At 32.9% G+C, this 21722-nt stretch overlaps 1 protein-coding gene across 10 annotated transcripts in view; it reads left to right on the plus strand.

Moving 5' to 3' along the window:
- WDPCP (WD repeat containing planar cell polarity effector) overlaps nucleotides 1–21722 on the plus strand; it is a 381979-nt gene that overhangs the window by 244375 nt on the left and 115882 nt on the right. For 9 of the 10 annotated variants that reach the window (XM_058551107.1, XM_058551115.1, XM_058551116.1 and 6 more), the window contains one exon: nucleotides 9051–9153. In XM_058551107.1, the coding sequence (XP_058407090.1) occupies nucleotides 9051–9153 (103 nt within the window). Of the gene's footprint in view, nucleotides 1–9050; nucleotides 9154–10936; nucleotides 12611–21722 lie in introns of those variants that run through there. The other variant, XM_058551113.1, reaches the window with a different exon arrangement.

Below are 21722 nucleotides of genomic sequence, written 5' to 3' on the forward strand. Positions count from 1 at the left end.
AATAAAATGAGGTATGCCTATATTAACAAAATGAAAAAATCAATCATAAATAATGATCATACCTAAGCCACCAAGGAAATCTGAACAAAGTCAAAAGGTTGCTATCAAAGAGACCGTATTCAGTGACTTCCATGTAATAAAAGTAAAAATAAACTGCAAGAAGATTGCCCTACTAAAAAATAACATTATGTGCCTCAACATTTTTTTTTTTTTTAAGATTTTATTTATTTATTTATTTTCCCCCCAAAGCCCCAGTAGATAGTTGTATGTCATAGCTGCACATGCTTCTAGTTGCTGTATGTGGGACACGGCCTCAGCATGGCCGGAGAAGCGGTGCGTCGGTGCGTGCCCGGGATCCGAACCCGGGGCGCCAGTAGCAGAGCGCGCGCACTTAACCGCCAAGCCACGGGGCCGGCCCTGTGCCTCAACATTTAACAGCATATTTCTTAATAACTCTTGGGCTAAAGGTGATGTCCAAGTAGAAATTATAAACTTTTTAACTTAATGACAATAAAATATTACATATCAAGATCTGTAGCTTGCAGCCAAAGCAGTAATACTCAGAAGAAATTAATTAAATTCATAGATTAAAAATAAGTGACCTGCGCTTTCCTCTTAAGAGGGTAAAGACAAATAAATCCAAAGAATGTAGAGAAACAAAATTAATGAAGATAAAAGAAGAAATTAATTTAAAAAGTAGAATTTTTCAATAAAATCAAAGCTGTTTTCTAGAAAAGACCTATAAGACAATAGTTTGGAAAATATGATCAAGACAGAAAAAAAGACGAAAATAACATTAGGACTGAAAAGTACATAACTATAGACAAAGGAAATTTGTTTTTAAATAGGAAAATACTATTATTTAATTTTATTTTGATTTTTCTTTTTTTTTTTTTTTGCGAGGAAGATCAGCCCTGAGCTAACATTCGATGCCAATCTTCCTCTTTTTGCTGAGGAAGATTAGCCCTGGGCTAACATCTGTGCCCATCTTCCTCTACTTTATATGGGACACCGCCACAGCATGGCTTGACAAGTGTCAAGTAGGTCATTTGTGTCTCTATGTATAAACAAACTAATTTTATTGTCTGTTTTATTTTTTTGACAAAGATGTTTCATAGATATCGGGTATCAACTGACAAATAATGTTAGGCTTTCTTTTTTGTGATGTTAAGTTTGATCAGTGGGTTCAGGGTTTATTAGTCTAATCCAATCATAAAGTTCTCCTAAAGCTTTCTGCATAATAGTTTTAATTACTGCTTACATCCATTATTTCATTAGGGCTGCAAAGTGGTGATATTCTATCATTTCTTGTTCATTTGTTAGCTGGAATTCTTAAAATTTTTTTCCTCTTTGCTGTTGGGTTATTCTGAAGTACAATTCCTTTGGTAAGAAAGAGTAAATGCTTGATTCTTTATCTGTATTTACCACATTTCAAAATAATAAGTTGTTTCCCTAGCATTCTCTAAAGGTTACCAATTCTATTTTTTAGTATTATCATTATTATTAATATATTAATTTTAAAATATTTCATGTTTCAATCCATTTAAAATGTTATTTTTTAATCTACAATATTGAGGAGTAATTTAAATACAATCAAATTCACAAATTTTAAATGTGCAATTCAGTGAGTTTTGACAAACATATATAGTCACCACCACAATGAAATTATAGAACATTTCTATCACCCCAAAAAGTTTTTTGTAGTCAACCTCCTGCCCAGGAGTCTACCAATCTGCTTTTCACTACTATAGATAAGATTTTCAAGAATTTAATTTAAATGTAATTACATAGTATATACTCTTTTCTAACTGGAATTTATTGTGTTAAGTTGTGCTTTCTGAATCAGATCTAAGAAGTCTTTGCCTTACTACCCAAGGCTGCAATTAATTTCTTGTATATTTTCTTCAAAAAATTTTATAATTTTAGCTTCTATGTTTAGGTCTATGATCTATATTCAGTTAGTTTTGGAATGTGGAATGAGGTATGAATTGAGGTTTGGTTTTGTTTGCATATGGTTGTCTAATTGTTTCAAAACTATTCTTTCTCCACTGAATTGCTTTTGCACCTCTTTGAAAATCAATAAATTGGGCACACATCTGTAGGTCTATTTCTGAACTCTATATTCTGTTCCATTGATTTATATGTCTATACCAGTAGTTTTCAACAAGGGTGATTTTATAACCCTGCCCTGCCCCCAGGGACATTTGGCAATATCTTGAGATGTTTTTGATTGTCACAACTGTGGTGCTCTTGGTATCTAGTGGGTAGAGGCCAGGGATGCTACTAAACATCCTACAATAGACAGGACAGCTCCTTACAACCAAGAATTTTCTGACCCAAAATGTTGATAGTCCCAAGGTTTAGATATGCTAGTCAATACTTTCGCCAGCATCACACTGTTTTGATTATTGTTTAAATTTTGAAATCAGGCTGTGTAATCCTCCAACTTGGTCTTTTTAAAAATTACTTTAGCTACTCTAAGTCCTTTGCATTTCCATATTAATTTTAGAATCAGCTTATCGATTTCTAAAAAAAAGTCTGCTGGGAATTGATTGGAATTGCATTAAATCTGTAAATCAGTTTGGGCACAATGCACATCTTAAAAATATTGAGTCCATGAATGTGGCATATTTTCCACTTATGTTCTTAATTTCTCTCAGCAGTGTTGATATATATACTACAGAGAGAGTGTGTGTATGTGTGTTTGTGTGTGTACTGTACACTATACACTGTAGTATATGTACTACATTATATATATCAGTCTACAGTGTTTTAATGTCTTTCTAGTTTTGGTATCAGTGTAGTACTGATATTATAAAATGAGTTACCAAGTGTTCCTCTTTTCCTCTCCCCTACTCTCTCCCTTCTCCTAGGCTTCCTCTGGCTGCTTTCAAAATTTTCTCTTTGGCATTAGTTTTCAGCAATTTGATTCTGTTGTACCTTTGTGGTGTGTATGTATGCATGCATGTGTGTTTATCCTGTTTGTGGTTTGTGGATCTTCTTTCGTTTATAGGTTAATTGGTTTCATCATATTTGGAAAATTTTCAGGCCTTATCTATCTGTTCAAATATTCCCCCCCCGCCCCCGTTCTTCTGGGCCTACAATTACAATATTAGCCACTAGTCACTGAAGCTCTGTTCATTTTTTTCAGTATTTATTCCCTCTGTGTGTTTATGTTCCACTGCTTGATATTGTCTGCTGACCATTGAGGCTCTGTTCATTTCCTTTTCAGTCTTTTTCTCTGTGTGTGCTTAATTTTGGATTGTTTATATTCAAGTTCATTGATCTTTTGTTCTTCAGTGTCTAATTTGCTCTTAGTCCTTTTCAGTGAGTTTTTCATTTTGATATTGTACTAGTTCCATTTGGTTCTTTTTTTATATCTTCCAATTTTGTTGTCATTATATTCATGTTTTTCTTTAAATCTTTGTGTGTGTATGTATGTGTGTATCTATGTGTAGGTATGTATGCATATATGTGTGTGTATATATATGTTTTAAAATTCTTTTCTGCTAATTCCATTATCATCTGTCATTTCTGGGTCTGTTTCAAGTGACCAGTTTTTCTCCTGGTTAGGGTAGTGTTTTCTTGATGTTTTTTCATATCTAGTATATCTTTATTGGAAGCTGGGTTTTATGAATTTTATGTTGTTGAGTGCTAGATTTTGTTCTATTCCTTTAAAGAGTATACAGGTGGTAATATTTTTGCACTCATTTTTAGCCATGGAAATCCCTTAAAGTTGGCTCCTGAGTCCTATTAGGATGACCCCAGTAGTACTGACAGCTTCCTTGCCTTGTATAACAAGGTATGACAAGATACACTCCCAACCTGGAATCAACCATATCTCCAAGTAGTTCTGATTTCTTTTGGTGGCACATGGTCACTAGAGTTCACAGACTGGGTGATAGGGTGCTTATTTCTACTGAGTTTGTCATTGTTTTCCAGGGGAAAGAGCTAGAACAAAAGTAGGTAAACTTTTTTTGTAAAGGGCCAGATAGTAAATATTTTAGGCTTTGCAGGCCACATAGTCTCTGTCACAACTATTCAGCTCTGCCATTGTAGCTTGAAAGCAGATATTAGCAGAATGTAAACAAATGAGTATGGCTGTGTTTTAATAAAAATTTATTTACAAAAACTAGGCATAGGTTGAATTTGGTTCACAGGCTGTATCTTGCTGACCTCTGTTATACAACATTTATAGAAAATTATTTCACAATATTTCTACAAATATTATTCCTACTAGTATAATCATGAAAACATTCTAAAATTTCTTTGCAGTTCCTTCATTATTTAAGATATCTTGTGAGGGATAAAACATGTCTATATTTTAAAGTGACTTGAAAAAAATTTTTTCATGTAGTTATGCTACCAATTTGATATACTAAGTTCATTAATTTAATTTTGCATTGATGTTTAGGGAATACTTTTTATTTAATTTTATTTTATAATTATGTAAAAACGGTTCTAAAATCAGATCTTTAAAAATGGTACATTCAATGAGGTCTAGCTTCAATCTCTGTTTTCTCCTTATTGTTCTCCTTTCCTTCTCCTTGAGGTTGTGACTTTTGGTTTATAATTCATTTATAGAAAAAATATATAACTAAATATGCATATATATTCATCTATACCCCTGTTTTAGTAGCATACTAAACACATTGTTTGGCAACTTGATTTTTTTTTTAATGCAATATACCCTGGGGATCACTCTGTAGCAGTATATAGAAAGAGCAGAAGGCTTTTTAACATTATGATAATGTATACAACAGTGGAATAAACATGAAAACTTAGTGGACATGAATACTTTTCTAGAAAAAATACAAATGGCTAAAAATTACATACTAAATAAATGAATTTAAATACTCCAGTAGCCATAAAGAGAAAACTCAAACAAGTCAAAAATATAACTCCTGAAAGGAAGCAGTAATTTTTATTTATGAGTTCTATGAAAACTTCAAAAACATATAATTTCCGAAAACTTATTCTAACATAAAAATATGTGCTATTCCAAGTAAATTCTTCATTTGGTAACAAAATTTAAATTCTTTCACATATTGTCACATATAAAATAATTATTCATTGTTCTGACTTATATAAGACAGATTATGAAATTAAGAACTGATTAAAATTTATATCAATATAAATGAGATAAATTATTTAATATACTTCCTTATATTGAAAGTTACTTTTTCCTCAAATCTACAAAATATGAAACTTCTGAAACATTAACACACTATCAGAAAAAATATTTTATTCCTAATTCTTAAAACTTCTCATTGATCAGATTTGTCCTATGAAAAGAAATGTTATTTTTAAATAAGTAGAAAAAAATTTATATCAACATTTTATTTTATCTTTAGTTGAAATAGAGCAGCATGAACTTGAATGTTCTGAAAGCAATTTTGGACAAGGCTTAAAAAACTTGGAAAGCTGTAGATTATGAATTTAAATTTTCAATTATCAATTGCTTTGAACTAAGTAAAATATTACAGCAGGGAGGGCTAGAACATGGTAATCTTAAATAGGTATAAGCTGTTGCATGTCTTTGTAAGTGTTTCTGTATCTCATACAAACCTATCAATCCCCAGAAATATTACAAAAATTAGAAAAAGTTAAAACAACATTAATATGTTATAATAGTTATACTTATCTGTCAATGACTGATCCAAAATATGATTTAAAGATGAAAATCTATTCCAGATTCTTTTTAGTTTTAAATATTTTTTGTTGTAAATTTACATATTCATTCCAGTAGTACATTCAAAAGTCATTTGTGAAAGGTAATGAGAACCCAGGAAGAGCAAGACTTTTATTTTAGATCTCAGATGATACAGACAGGATATGTGTAAATTTTTAAACCTGGATCATGGCCAAAGACTATCAGTGTTTGTCATCTTTTGTTCAGTGGAAGCCAATTTCACTTAATAGTGCTAAATGATGGCACTAATATAAGTCAATTTGGCAAATGGTAATTTATAAAATTGTCATTGAGAATGACAGAAACTAAGTGGTTTGTTCTTCTGCATATTTTTCTGAAAACATACTTCCACGTTAGTAACACTTTTGTAATAAAACCATCCACCAACTAGGTAACCCTGTTTGGGTGGCATAAAGGTTGGGATTTATTAATATGACACGTTTAAAATCTATTGCCATCTATGTTGTCCATTTAGATTTGTTATATGCCATTTTAATCTTATACAATAAGTCTCCAAAAAGAGACCAACAAAACAAAAAAGGACTCTACTACAACTTACAGTGTCTCCTTGTGCCTTGTGCCTCCCAGACACGATTCTAAACAACTAAGCATGTGGTAACACAGTCTGCTAGTATGTGAGAACCTTGATGGCTGGGCACCAGGGGTAGTTTTATAGGGCTTGAAGCTTATACAATTTGAGGAATACTTCTTAAGAACAAGAATTTAAAGTTTCAAATACAAAATTAGGTACTGGAAAGAACACGTACAACTAAGAGGCAATGAAGTTTAAGCTTCATTAACTTTGTGGTAAATTCACCTCTGCATCTGACATGTAATAAACATTCCATATTTATGGAATCAGTATATGTCTGTATCTTAATCAGGTGTTCATTTATGTCACTCAGAAATGGTTGGTAATTTCTTCTTAAATGTATTGCATGTCTTTTGCTTATTTTCAGTGAAGAATATACAAATTTTGCCAGAAAAGAGAAAATAGAAAAAAAAAGCCACCTAATTTATTTTAGAAGTCCAGTGTGCTATCCATTGTTCGACAGAGCCACCTGCCACCTAACTTATTTTATAAGGCTAGTATAACTTTAATAGCATTACTTATAACTGCTTACAAGCCCTTGACTGCTATCATCACCAATCTTGGACATACATTGTCATATCATTTCCTTAGGAAGATTTGCCAAAAGCATATATGCACATTTTAAATTCTTATATATTGTTAAAATATGGAATCAGCAAACTTTTTCTGTAAAAGGCCAGATAGCAAATATTACAGGCTTGTGGGCCAAGAAGCAAAATTGATGTTATTATATAGGTATTTGTATATAACAAGAGAGAAAATAAATTTCATAAATCTTTATTGATGAAATTAAAAATATAATAATAGAGTGCAGTTTTCATAATACAGGTCTACAAATGTGAATAATAGAATTCTTTTGGGGGATAACATTTCACTTAATTAGGGTTGAAGTTGGTGTTCCTTATCATCAAAATCTATTGCAAATGTTCATCTGTTAATGCTGATCAAGATGAAATTTTACGTATTTCACCTTTGCAAATTTCTTTCCTCATAGATAGGTACTGCCAAATGTTGGTATCAATCCATGAGCATATGGTTTTAATTGAGCATATTCACCGATTGGAAGGCATTTTTAGAATTCTATTAGCTAAAAGACTAGAATGTGTTTACCATGTCATTACATTGCAAATTAATCACTTCCAATTAAAGTTTCTCAGTTGCACAGTTAAATAGACTTTGGAATACGGAAATTTCCTTTGCACTTGGATCAAGGTTGAAAAACGCTGCTGTGAATTGAAATTGGAAAATATATCGCTGGGAATTTGTGTAGGAATAGAGATCTCACTTTTTCTTTTTAAATTTTTGACAGTGCAGGAAGTGTATAACACAGCTTGACATTACTTGCAAGTCAAACAATGTTAGTTCTCATTGAAATAACTTTATCACAGTATAAGTTTCACAAAAAAGTCCTGTTTTGCCTTGCAGTTTTATGTTGAAACATTTTCAAGTCTGCATCATAAACTAATTCCAAAGCCATTCAGAGTTGAATAAGAGCACAGTTCTTCTAACCATTTAAAAATGTAAACACCATTCTTAAGGACTATACAAAAGGCAGGCTATATTTGACACACAGTCCATAGTTTACTGAACCTTGCTCTATAAAGTCTTATGTTCCCAATAAATTTAAGTGCCTGTTTCCCCCAAACTATGCAACCAGTAAGTATTATTAACTTTAAAAAACTTATACAATTTGAAGTTACATTTTTTTCAATTTGCACTTATTTGAATATTAATAAAGTGAAATATCTTTTCATGATTATAGGCCACTTATATTTCTTCATTGTAAACTGGCTGTTCATATCCTTTTCCATTTTTATAGCAATAAAATTTCTATTCCAACAATCATTCTATGTACCAAAACGAGTTCTAAGTCCTTTTTAATGGCTCTACCTGCTTGTTTCGTATTTTCCACTTACACATCCAACATTCCTTCTATATTGAAAGACTTGCCATTGCCTGACAGAACTGTGTTTTCTCAAGCTTCTCTACATATTTGCACCAGATATCATTCATTCTCTGTCACCTTTTCTCCATTTTCCCCTCCTAGTATAAGTCTTATTTATCCTTCAAGAACTCAGATCAGGGATCAGTTCCTCCTCTTTGGCTCCATAGCACTCTGTGCAAATATCTGCCATAAAACCTATCACGTTGTTCTGTAATTAACTGTTGTTTACAATGGTCTATCTGCCCACTGGGCTCAAAGCTTCTTGAGTCATGGTATTGTAATTGATTTCTATACTCCAGAACAGTGCTTGGCACTTAGTAGGCACTGATTATTTGTTAACTGAATGAGTTCAAAATAATACTAGTAGTAAAAATATTAACAAAGTAATATGTGCCAGACACATAAATATCAGAGACAAATTTGTGCAGTGGTATTCCTTGTAAAATGCTTAGCATAATATAATATACAGTTGAATTTTGAAGAAGCTCTCTCAGATATTAAAGTCTCACCAAAGAAAATATCAATTAAGGCTTTTATTCCCTGACAAAACTGAGTATGTCAAACATTTCATTTAAAAACTTCTTTTTTCCCTAAAGACTTAATTTATTTAAATAATTGCTGTTAGTTATAGCTATGGTCTCCAATTCAAGAAAATTTGCTTGTATTGGAAAAGAAAACAGAAAATTAAAATACAAAAAAGAATATTCATCGGCCACGTCTGTTTTGTAATCTGAACACTAAGTTCCTTCTTTCAAAATCTGCTTTGTACCTTGACCAAGATTCATTTTGGATTAATCTTTTATTTTCCTTTATTTCCAAAGGACATCTATTACCTTGCACTAGATAAGGGTGAACTGGCACTAGCTGAAGTGGCAAGAAAAAGAGCTAGCGACATTGATGCAGAATCAATAACCTCTGAAGTTGGTAAGAATTAATGCTGGTTTTTTTTAAGTGCTTTTTGTTTTAATCAATACTTTCTGAGTATCATTTCTATTTATGTTTGTAGGACACGGTTGGCTAATTTGAATTACTTTCTTTGTAAAGACAGTGTCTTTAAAAAAAGAAGAAGAATTAAGCCTGGGTAAATAGTATAATATGGATATATAAGTTGAAATTGTGTTAATATGAAACTTGATAATCACTGATTAATCACCATTTAGCAAAAAGTAAAAAAGGACATTGTTCTTTTCGTCAGATTTTGAGGAAAAGAATTTATCATCATCAGTGCTGTTACTAAAATTAACCAACACGGGAGTTTATATAATCCTTTATTTATACACATAGACATGTCACATCTCAAAAGAATTCTCTCGTATATCCAAGTACTTCACATGGGATTTTAGGTTTGACGGGTGATTTGTTTTCATTTAGAAGCCACTAGAGTCATTTTACAGTGTAGTCTTCCAAAGAAGACAAATCAGAAGCCTAAATTGAATGTAAGGTCCATTCAAAACTTTATAATATAGAAAAATGATAGTTTTTTAAAACTATTAGAATATCAACATGAGCTTCTTTTTTCTAAACTCAGTTTATCTAATGTGACTAAATCTGGAAGTATTGATCTCTGGACATCCCAATTCCTATTCCTTCTCATATTTCCTATTCTAGATGAGGCAAAGGACCCTCAGAATTGTAATAGAATTCATTTCTTTGTAGAACTCCTATGAAACAAAGAAGTTTTAATAAGATTTCCACTTTGTAAGTTGCTTGAAAATATTATAACAAACCCCTCCATTGATAGATTATCTTGTGCTTTGTTTTTGTAATGCTGTTTATAGCCAAAGGGAGCAGCTGTCAGTTTCTCTCTAACATCACCCACCAGAGATCCCAATCTTCAAGGTGGTACTGAAGAAAACTCAAAGCCATACCACCAGGATAGCTCTCAACCTGAATACCAAAGCTGACAATTACTTACCAGAAAGATAATTCTGTTCTCCTTCCCCAACCCTGAAAGAATTCCAAATTGATCAAACCCAAAAGATGCACAGACCACTTTCAAATCTCCATTCCTAATGGAAAAGGAATACTCACTATTAATACGATACTAGATAAGAATAACTGCAGTTCACTTACTATATCTTGTTACTTGCTAAGGATAATGATGAGCCTCCTAAGAGCAATAATAGCTAATATTTACTGAATGCTTACTGTGGGCCAGATATTATTCTAAGTTACAGATATTAACTAATTTAATCATCACCACAACTCTGTGAGGTAAGTACAATTTATATTTATTATGAGAAGTTACTTTTAACTAAATGATGAAACCATACCATCTTAGTAGGAATTATGATGTTATATGATGGGGATACAAATATTCTCCATCCTTATTCCTCTAGCCATTTAGGAAAACACAGAAGGAGGTTAATTAATAGCAAATTTTATGAGAATTTTCCTTAGTTTTCATGTACTCGGCCTTTTCCATCAGGATATCAGATATAATAGAGGCCATCTTTGCATTTTAAAGCTATTTAAAGTTACTAAGGGTGAAAAGGAATGTGAAGAGATTACCATGAAATTTCAGAAAAATGAAGAAACTCCCCTATTCACCAAAATGTGTCCTGTGCCCTGTGTATTCTTTGATCAGGTTACTGAGGCCAACTGATAATTCCTAGCCAGAGAGCTTGGTGTTCCCCCCTTGGAGCCCTGCCTCATTTCTAGCAAATATCTTTTCTTCACTGAAACCGTGTTACTCCCCATTTTTCAGCCTTTTTTTCAGGCCTTATGCTTTGACTTCGATTACTATCCCTTGACAAAGACACCATTCAATAACAACAGTAACTATCAAGAGGTGAACATCTTAGATGAAGTTCTACTCCACTTTTGTTCCAGAAAACTCAGGTGACTCCCACCCACAATTCCAAATGGAATTAGGAAAGAGTCTGTTTCCTCATCATAGACTCTGCCTAGTTCTTCCTTAGAGCCCACATCATGCTGGGGAAAGCTAATTTTTTCTCAGATTCCCTCAATTTAATTCAACTGTTCTCTCAAACTTTTCCCAAAGCAGAAAGTAATTAAGTTTTTGGCTTTCAAAGGGGTTCTTTGATGTAAGCAAGAGGGCAAATTATGTAAGGTATCAAAAGAGTATTTTTAAGTAGTAGCAGTTCCATTTACATGGGAGAGTCTGTAAAAAAGCATCACACATAGTAGCTGTCAACATAGTTAAAAGCAAGAGTTGCCAAAGGAGAAGTTGAATAATGATAATCTGGACAATTTAGTAATTTTTTTTTTTGGTGAAGAAGATCAGCCCTGAGCTAACATCCGTTGCCAATCTTTCTCTTTTTGCTGAGGAAGATTAGCCCTGAGCTAACATCTGTGCCCCTCTTCCTCTATTTTGTATATGGGATGCCACCATGGCATGGCTTAATGAGCGGTGCGTAGTTCTACACCTGGGATCCAAACCTGCAAACCCTGGCCCAGCAAACCAGAGCACGCAAACTAAACCACTACGCCACGGGGCCAGCCCCAGATTTGATAATTTTTATTGAAGTATAACATACATACAGAGAAGTATAACATACATACATAAATGTATGACTCAGTGAAGTTTTACAAAATGAACACATCCTTGAAACCAGTATCCAGACCAAGTAACATACATTACCAGGACCCCAGAAGCCCTCTCATACTGCCTGCAAGATACTACACCCCCAGCCCAACTATCCTTACTATAACACCACAGGTGAGTTTTGCCTTTTTTCAAACTTTAAAGAAGTGGAATCACACATATATTCTTTTATATTTGGCTCCTTTTAGTCAACATTATGAGTGTGAGATTCTTTCATAATGTTGCATGCAATATAATTCTTTCATTCTTATTGCTGTATAATAGTATTCCAATATATGAACATAGTACAATTTTATTCATTCTACTTTTGATGGATATTTGGTTTAAGTTTGGGGCTATTGTGAATAATGTTGCTATGAACCTTCTTGTGTCTGTCTTTGGACATATGTACACAGATCTGTTGTGTATGTGGTTAGAAGTGGAATTGCTGGGACATAGGATATATGCATATGTTCAACTTTAGTAGCTACTTCCAGTTTTCTGAAGTAATTGTAACAGTTTACCTTCTCAACAGCAGTGCATAAGAGTTCTTTGCTCCATCCTGAATGATGCATGGTATTGCCTGTCTTTTTCATTTTAGCCACTCTGATGGCAAAGACATGGTAATTTTGTATATGCGACAGTATATATATAAACTGTTTCTGGACTCTTTATTCCATTGGTGTGTTTGTCTGTACTTGTACAAATATCTCACTGTTTTGAGGAACTCTGGCTTTAAGTCTTAATATCTCATAGTGCAAGTTGTCCAGCTTTGTTCTTCTTTAAGATGGCCATAGGTATTCCTGGCCATTTACTTTTCCATATAAATTTCAAAGTCAGATTGCACCCTCCCCCAAGAAAAAAAGGGAGGGGGCTGAAATTCTGGTTGGAATTGCATTAAATCCATAGATAAATATAGGCAGAATTGATTTCTTTATAATATTGAGTTTTCCAACCCATGAATATGATATATCCCTCCATTTATATAGGTGTTCTATATTTTTCTCAAAAATGTTTTATACTTTTCACTGTAGTGGTCTTGCACATCTTTCCTTAGATTTATTTTTTTCCTCCACTGAAAAAGAATTTTAATTTAATTATGTTACATCCATTCAATAGAATACTATACTGAAGCTTTAAACGATATGAAAGAATGGCATGTACCGATATTTGTATAGAAAAATATATACTCACGCACAAATACCCTGAAAATAGGGAAGGATATACACCTTACTGTTATCAATGGTTATCTCTGAAAGATGGAACTTTTCATTTTCTACTTTTTACACTTCTTCATTGAGTGAACTCACATAATGGGCATATATCATATGGGTATTGGGGTTTTTTTATTGAGATAATTGACATTTAACATTATGTTAGTTTCAGGTACAACATAATTACTTGATATCTATATATATTGCAAAATGATCGCAACAATAAGTCTACTTAACATGCATCACCACACAGTTACAAATTCTTTTTCTTGTGATGAGAACTCTTACAATTTACGCTCTTACCAACCTTCACATATACAATACAGTTATATTAAATATAATCACCATGCTGTACATTATATCCCCAGAACTCATTCATTTTATAACTGGATGTTTGTACTCTTGACCTCATTCACTCATTTCAACCACCCCCAACCTTTGGCAACCACCAATCTGTTCTCTGTATCTATGAGTTCATTTTTTTTCTTAAAATTCCACATATAAGTGAAATCATACAGTATTTGTCTTTTTCTGCCTCACCTACCTCACCCAGCACAATGCCCTCAAAGTACTATCCATGTTGTAGAAAATGGCAAGATCTCCTTCATTTTATGGCTGAATAATAGTATATTCCACATTTTCTTTATCCATTCATCCATCGATGGACACTTAGGTTGCTTCCATGTCTTGGTTATTGTAAATGATGCTGCAGTGAACAAGGGGGTGCATATATCTTTTCAAGTTGGTGTCTTCGTTTCCTTCAGATAAATACCCAGAAGTGGATTTGCTGGATCATTTGGTAGTTCTGTTTTTCATTTTCATACTGTTTTCCACAGTGGCTGCACCAATTTACATCCCCACCAACAGTGCACAAGGGTTTCCTTTTCTCCACATCCTCTCTAACACTTATTTCTTGTCTTTCTGATCATAGCCATTCTCACAGGTGTGAGGTGATCTCATTGTGGTTTTGATTTGCATTTCCCTGATGGTTAGTGATTGTAGAGCACCTTTTCATGTACCTGTTGGCCATCTATATGTCTTCTTTGGAAAAATGTCTATTCAGGTTTTCTGCTAATATTTTATTGATTGTTCAATTGTTTTGTTATTGAGGTCTATGTGTCCTTGTATATTTTGGATATTAACCCCTTATCAGTTATATGGTTTGCAAATAATTTTTCCCATTCTGTAGATTGCCTTTTCATTCTTTTGATTGTTTCTTTTGGTGTGCAGAAGCTTTTTTAGTTTGATGTAGTCCCACTTATTTATTTTTGCCTTCATTGCTTGTGCTTTTGGTGTCATTTTGAAATAATCACTGCCAACACCAAAGTCAAGGAGCTTTTGTTTTCTTCTAAGAGTTTTACGGTTTTGGTTCTTGTGTTTAGTCTTTAATCCACTTTGACTTAATTTTTGTGTTAAAAATGTGTTAAAATACATTTTAACAATACTAATTCTTCCAATCCATGAGGACAGTATATCTTTCCATTTATTTGCATCTTCTTCAATTTCTGTCATCAAAGTCTTACAGTTTTCAGCATACAGATCTTTCACCTCCGTGGTTAAATTTATTTTGAGATATTCTATTCTTTTTGATGCAATTGTAAATGGGATTGTTTTATTAATTTCTCTAATAATTCATTACTAGTAAATAGAAATGCAACAGATTTTTACATATTGATTTCATATCCTCCAACTTTACTGAATTCTTTTATTAGTTCTAAAATTTTTTTGGTGGAGTCTTAAGGGTTTTCTATATATAATATCATGTCAGCTGCAAAAAGAGAGAGTTTTACTTCTTCCTTTCTGATTTGCATGCCTTTTACTTCTTTTTCTTACCTAATTGCTCTGGGTAGGATCTCCAATACTATATCGAATCAAAGTGGCCAGGGTTAAATGAGCTTCACTGGTGGTGCACTAGTGGTGGTATAATCCTAATAAATGTATTAGGTATGGAATAGTCTAGGCTGCTGTAACAAGAGACCACAGTGAAGTAACAAAGAAAGAATTTTATTTCTTTCTCATATAACAATTCTGGGAGGTGTTCCAGGACTACTAAAGTATTCTGGTATCAGATTACCAGACTTCTTCTATGGTATTGCTTTGTCATCTCTAGGGTATAGCCTTCGTCTGCATCTTTGAAGATCTGCATCCCTGCCTACAAGAAAGAGGAAAAAGAAGAAGGAAGGCATACTCTTTTCTTGTTCAGGGTACAACCCAGTAGTTGTCACACATCACTTCTGCTCATATCCCATTGGATAGAACCTGGTCATAAGGCTACACCTAACTGTAAGAAAGTCTGGGAAATATCTTTAGTGGGGTGACCATAACTCAGCAAAACACCTGTAACTATAAAAGCAATAGCCACTTAGGGGGACAGCTACCATTTCATCTGTTACGAGATCTGAGGAATAGTGTTTAGAAGAAGAAAATAAGAAAAATGGGGAAACAACTTCCTTTATATAATCCTCACATGCAAATAAATGGAAATATTTTTAAACCCTATTCAAATACAATTCCGAGCTGCACTTAATATGCAAATACGTCAACAGCCACATTAAGAAATTTTTCCCAATGTATTATATTTCCAAATACTCTTACCATATATGATCTTTCAAATACTATGTTATAAAAAGGCTGTAGCTTTATAAGTTGCCATCTCCTTTTAAAATATATTTTAAAATTCTGATAGAAAAGCTTATTTGTGTTTAATGGAGAACTTTAGAGAATTCAATATTTTTAAAATACAGTATAAAGATGATAAAGATTACTCAATATATTACCCAGAGATAATTGATAATATTAGTCTGTTTCCTCTTCTTGCTATGTATATATTTAGCAAAATTTGAATCATTTATTTATCATCCTTTTTGTTACCCAATGGTATGTTGTGACTTTCCCATGTCATTAAAAATCATTCGAAAGCCCAATTTTTAATGGTATCTTCTTCCTAAATGCCTTTTTGTTTTTACTATAAAATCATGGTACCACTGTAAAAATGTATAAAATTATATCCAGTAGATGATACATGGATGAAGGTAAAGATTTGCTCTTATACTTAAAATATCTCATTATTAATAGAGAATTCTTCTAAAATTAAGCTACAAAAGAGGTTTTTAATTCTACCATTTAAAATTGTGGTTAACTGTTTACCTACACTGTGCTTGAGAGGCTACATTATATTACTTATTCGACTTAGGAGCTATATTCATGCCAACCTGCTTTTGGCTCCACCTCATCTATGTTCTCTTTATTGTGTCCTGGTGTCAGTTTTGATCTATACCTTCCTACCTCTAGGCATTTAGCCTAGAGATATTATCCTAAACCTTTCGTAATTATAAGCACATCAAAGACTAACTGCTTTGCTTAGCTGCAGAGGTCTATACAAGACTGTATTATTTGTATAACTTAAAAGAGATTTATAGTTTTCAGTAAAGTTCCTAAGAATACACAATTATCCAACCTTTGTTCCTTTCTTTGTGATGACATAATATTGTCAATCACAGAATGTGACATATTAAATAATACCAATTCTTAATCACCTTAACCAGACATTTTCTCTAAATTAGGTAGTTATGTTCAGGTCAAACCTTTCCATCGTTTAAATATGTAACATTTTTGAGCTCTGAAATACTAGATCACTATTTTATGAAATAAGGTGTCATTTTTTTTCAGAACTCACCTAGTCATAAATTGACAGTTACTTAGCAAAAGATAATAGTCTTGTTCTGTGAAGAAAAGTGCAAACATTAAACTATTTGGGCTTTAACCCTACTTTTTCTCCTTTTCAGAAAGGAGTCAATGTCTCAAGGCTTCTCTGTTTTACTTGTTAGTCAGACTAGTACACTGTGCTGATCTAGGACAGAATTATTGCCAATTAAATTTTCTGCAGGTAAATAATGAAGAATTTTGCTTGAGGATTGTTATATAATATTAAGAGTAACTAATGAAACCATGAAGTTAAGAATAAATAGAATATGTGCTAACTTGGCTAATGTGGAGTACAGCAAAATATCTGCTATCAATAATCCCAAAATGTGAATGGACAAGTGAACTCATGCACTAATATGCTACAAACTTTAAGAACACTAAGGTGGTAGTAAGGAAAGGTGAGTTCTAGTTTTGTCTAAACTTTCAAGACTAATGATCTAACTTTTAAAAAGTCACTTTTTTGGGTCTCAGTTTGCTCATCTATCAAATAAGCAGATAAAACTAGAAGAATTTAAGTCTTTTTCAGCACTAAAATTCTATGCATATGATTAGATATGACTGGATAGAACTTCAACTAAGACACTACAAAATTCTAGACAACATACAGCTCTGTGAAAAAAAGATAATTTATTCACATCCACCTAATAGTACAAACTCATACTGAAAAAAATAAGTTTGACTATTCTCTTAGCAAGGGAATTGCTTTTTTCAAAAGATACTTTTGAATTAAATCTGCAGATGCCTTTAAAAGACTCACACCTTTTTTTTTGCTGAGGAAGATTCACCCTGAGCTAACATCTGTTGCCAATCTTCCTCTTTTTTTTTTGGCTTGAGGAAGACTCGCCCTGAGCTAACATCTGTGCCAATCCTCCTCTATTTTGTATGTGGGTCGCAGCCACAGCATGGCTGATGAGTGGTGTAGGTCTGCACCCAGGATCCGAATTCACGAACCCAGGCAGCTGAAGCGGAGCATAGCGAACTTAACCACTACGCCACAGAGCCAGCCCCAAAAGACTTATGCTTTTTGCTACAATAAATTTCAGTGTAAAGTAACATCAAGATGCCCAAGCAGAGGAGCTAATATAGAAACTGAATAGTTTCCAAATAAACAGAATGATTTCACACATATTAGCTAACCATCATCATAAAATTATTGAACTTTAGAGTTGAATTTGGACCTCTTACAGCTATTTTACATGTATAAAATTCTCTGTATAATGTGTCAGCATTTATATCAATTCTGAAGGTAATCTTCCTATATGCTTACCATGTCCCCAGGAAATCTCTATTCACAAAAGAAAATCTTTGTATATAGTTTATGACAAAGATTTTATGACTATAAAGTTTATGAATTAAAATCATGGATCTGCTTTATCAAAATTAAGTAGTATTTTTACCTGTTTTTAACCATTTTACAGTTTACAAAATAGCTTCATAAAACCATAAATCTATATTCTTAAGGGGAATCAGGGAAGAATCAGGGTTTTTATAGTCAGGTCCCAAAGGTTTAAAGAAAATAAAATGCCCTACATGCCCAAATCTAATAATCCTATAATTTGCTATGGGGTAGAATTTAGTTTAAAGGTGATCTATTTCAGCCTCCACCACATACGTAATACACATCTTTCAAGAAATACGGATGTCAGCAACTCATAAGGTATTCCATTAATGCACTAGGGCTGGCTCCTATGGCCTTGCAAGTGCCAACTGAGTATATCTCTTCCCAATTCCAAGTTCAGTGACATCATGTTGGTAGCCTGAAATTGGCCATGGTAGGAGTATTTACACCACAAAAATCAGCAAATTGGTTGTGTTTTTGTTGTTGTTGTTTTTGTTTTGCTTTGGTTCTTGAAGAGCTAGTTGTTAATCATTTAACAGCACATCATTGAGGTTATGTGGTTATGGTTAATCACATGTTATGGTTGCTGAAGGCCAAGTCTCTACATATCAAAAGACCTATAACTGTTCCTGATTCTACAACTACCAGAATTGAATTTTTAACATTCCCATAGTCTTCTCCAACCTCCTACAATTTAATTGGAAGGATAAAAAAAGGAGTAGGGTCCATATCATATATAATTTATTGCATGTCTTTGAACCTGTATAGCAGTGTTGTCCAACAGAAATACAGTGCAAGCCACATACATAACTTCAAATTTTCTACTACATCTTAACGTACATCTCAAATCAGATGTTAAATTTTCATCAGAAATAACTTTATCTGTATTTAGATTTCATAAAATTTATAGTTGAAGTAGTAGTTTCAGGTACCCAAGTTGGTCCATACATTCTTAAAATTTTTACAATCACTAAACTGAGTATCAGTTTTTAAATTTAAATTACTTAAAATTAAATAAAATTTAAAAATTGGTTCCTCAGTCATACTAGCCATGTTTCAAGAGTTCAACAGCCACACATGGTAGTGTTTACCACATTGGACAGTGCAGCTCCACAGCATCACTTCAGGGTTTCCCAGAAGTTTACACCTTATTCTGTGCCAGCTTAAAGTGTGGAATCAAACTAATTATTTCACTTTTCAGTGCCTCAATTTTCTAAGACAATAATAACCTTAGAAGAATCATGGTTTAATAGTTATAACTATTTCATAATAGAAGTTCTAATGATTGCTATAATCATGAAATCCCTCACATGATATAGCAGCTCCCTTTTTGGCATGTCATGTTATTTAACAACTAACTCATCAAGCAGTAACTGCATTTTGAAGAGCTTAACCTTGTTATGTGTTACTAGCAATAAATGTTAAGCATTTATAGAGCGTTTTTCATCTTTTAGAGAGCTTCACAATTGTAATTAATGTGATAACATAATAATATATCCTTCTTGTTAGAAGTGACTTCCTGAGGCCAAAGAAGGCCTTTTTGCTCAATAAAAACTTTCCCTACACTTGTTATACACTCTATACTACAATGTACATAAATTCAAGTATTAACATCTTATTCCTGAGTGATGAACAAGACAAAATATTCATATTAAGTAACTTTTCTGATGCTGAGTACCATAATAAACTAATCTCAACAAAGAAAAATGACACTCCTATAATGTTCATCACTTGTGTATTGTCTGCAAAACTAGCAGAAGTCAAGCACAGCTTTCCTGATTATATAAAATCGATTTTGAAATCCGATTTTTATGGTGCTTAACCTCTAAACTGCCATCAGAACCATCATAATACCGTCGACTTTTATGGGCTTTACACTTTTCAAAGTGCTCAACTACATCATTTTAGTATTGCAACAATCCTAAAAGATAAACAGGACAGGTGTTGTTATGCCCGTTTTTTGGATGAAATTCAGAAAGGCTGAGCGACTTGTTCAAAGTTACGTAGTGATCAGTACTAGAGCTAAAGCCAGAATCCAGGTCTTACGATTTTAGCCACCATTTATCAAGTGCTTACTACATGTCAGAGAATATGTCGAATACTGTTTGTGCATTACCTCATTTAATGGTCACAACAATCTCACAACATATATCTATTTTACAGATGAAGAAAGTATGATGGAGAAAAATAGTTACACATTAGGTCATTTTTTCCTCAAAGCATATGTTCTCAACTTTCCTACTATGCTGAATCTAAAAATGGAATGTTATCAGGGTAAAAAAATAAAGGAACCAATCTTCATAAAAAATAAAAATAACTATTTACTAGCACATGTTATTTGCCAGGCATACTGCTAAGCTCCGCAATTACTGTTATGTTTCATATTTACAACCACCATAGGAGTTAAATATAAGTTTTCCCACTTATAAATAAGGACACAGAGACTCAAAGTGTCAGAGGCAGAATTTAAAACCATTCCCGTTCGACTCCAAATCTCATACTTTGAACTACTTTGCCATTCTTTTTTATTTCAAGTCCACTGCTATTTTCCATATCCCTTGCTGCCTAACATCGCTTGTTACTTATTTTTGAGTTGTTTTGCTTTTCATTGTTTTTTTTTGGGGGGAGGGCATAAAAAAGATAGCAAGAAAGGTTTTCTTTGTCATCTTTGTTTACCACATTACACTAACAGTGCCAAAAGCAAGTACTTATACCATTTTCATAGCATAGTGCAAGAAAGTAGCTTTGAGCACTGTCTCATACAATCTATAACACCTTTGAACAGTAAGCTGGCAGGTTATAATAAATACTAATGTGAAACTGAATTTCTTTACCTTAGACTTTGAGCTAAACAGTTCCTTCACTTACTAAATGGTAAACTTCTGCAACTCCTCCAGAACTAAAGGGAACTGACTTGTTCATTCAGTATTTTTATTTAAAGCTATATTTATAACAACAGAATATGAGACAGAGAACTAAGCATTGTTTAGTAAATTTGCTTAAGCTAAATAATTTACATTAATGGAGAGACTGTTGAGTGTGTGTGAAGACTAATTACTTTTCCTCAGTCAGAAAAATTCTTTTTTCCCAAATTACCTGAATATCCTTATAAATTTCTCACTTCATGTTGCCTTAGTAATCAGAAATAAAAGTGTTTAGATCTTCATAACACTTTTTCATAACAAATGGTACGTTAACCTAAGTACCATAAATACTTCTGGGATAAATTTTCTGTTAAAACTCAATTAGTTCTTTTTTCTTTATATTCTGGCTAAATTCTTTTGTACTAGATAGCTACCATGTTCCTGGTAAGACTGCCTCTAAGAAGGAAGTAAAACAAGTTTGTGCACATACATTCATATGCAAGGAAAAAAGAAGATAAAATGTGAAAGAGAAACATGTTGTTTCTAGTAAAACTCTTTCCTTATCTAGAATTAGGTGTACTCATAAATATATGCATTGTAGTAATTTATAGAGATGACTATTTCATTATTTTTTATAAAATTTATAGTTTTTCCAAACTAATTATCTAGATATTTGGAACACGTTCATTTAAGCAGAAGAAATAGCTGGCAAATATTTTCATGTCAGGTGGTATGCAAGCTAAGTTTACAAGTTTTCTTCTGTTTATTCAATGTAAGGTAACTTGATGTGACAGGGTGTGACATATCACCAAGATGACTCAGGT

This window comes from Diceros bicornis, chromosome 12 (genome assembly GCF_020826845.1).
Source record: "Diceros bicornis minor isolate mBicDic1 chromosome 12, mDicBic1.mat.cur, whole genome shotgun sequence".
In the NCBI taxonomy this organism is placed as follows: Eukaryota; Metazoa; Chordata; class Mammalia; order Perissodactyla; family Rhinocerotidae; genus Diceros; species Diceros bicornis.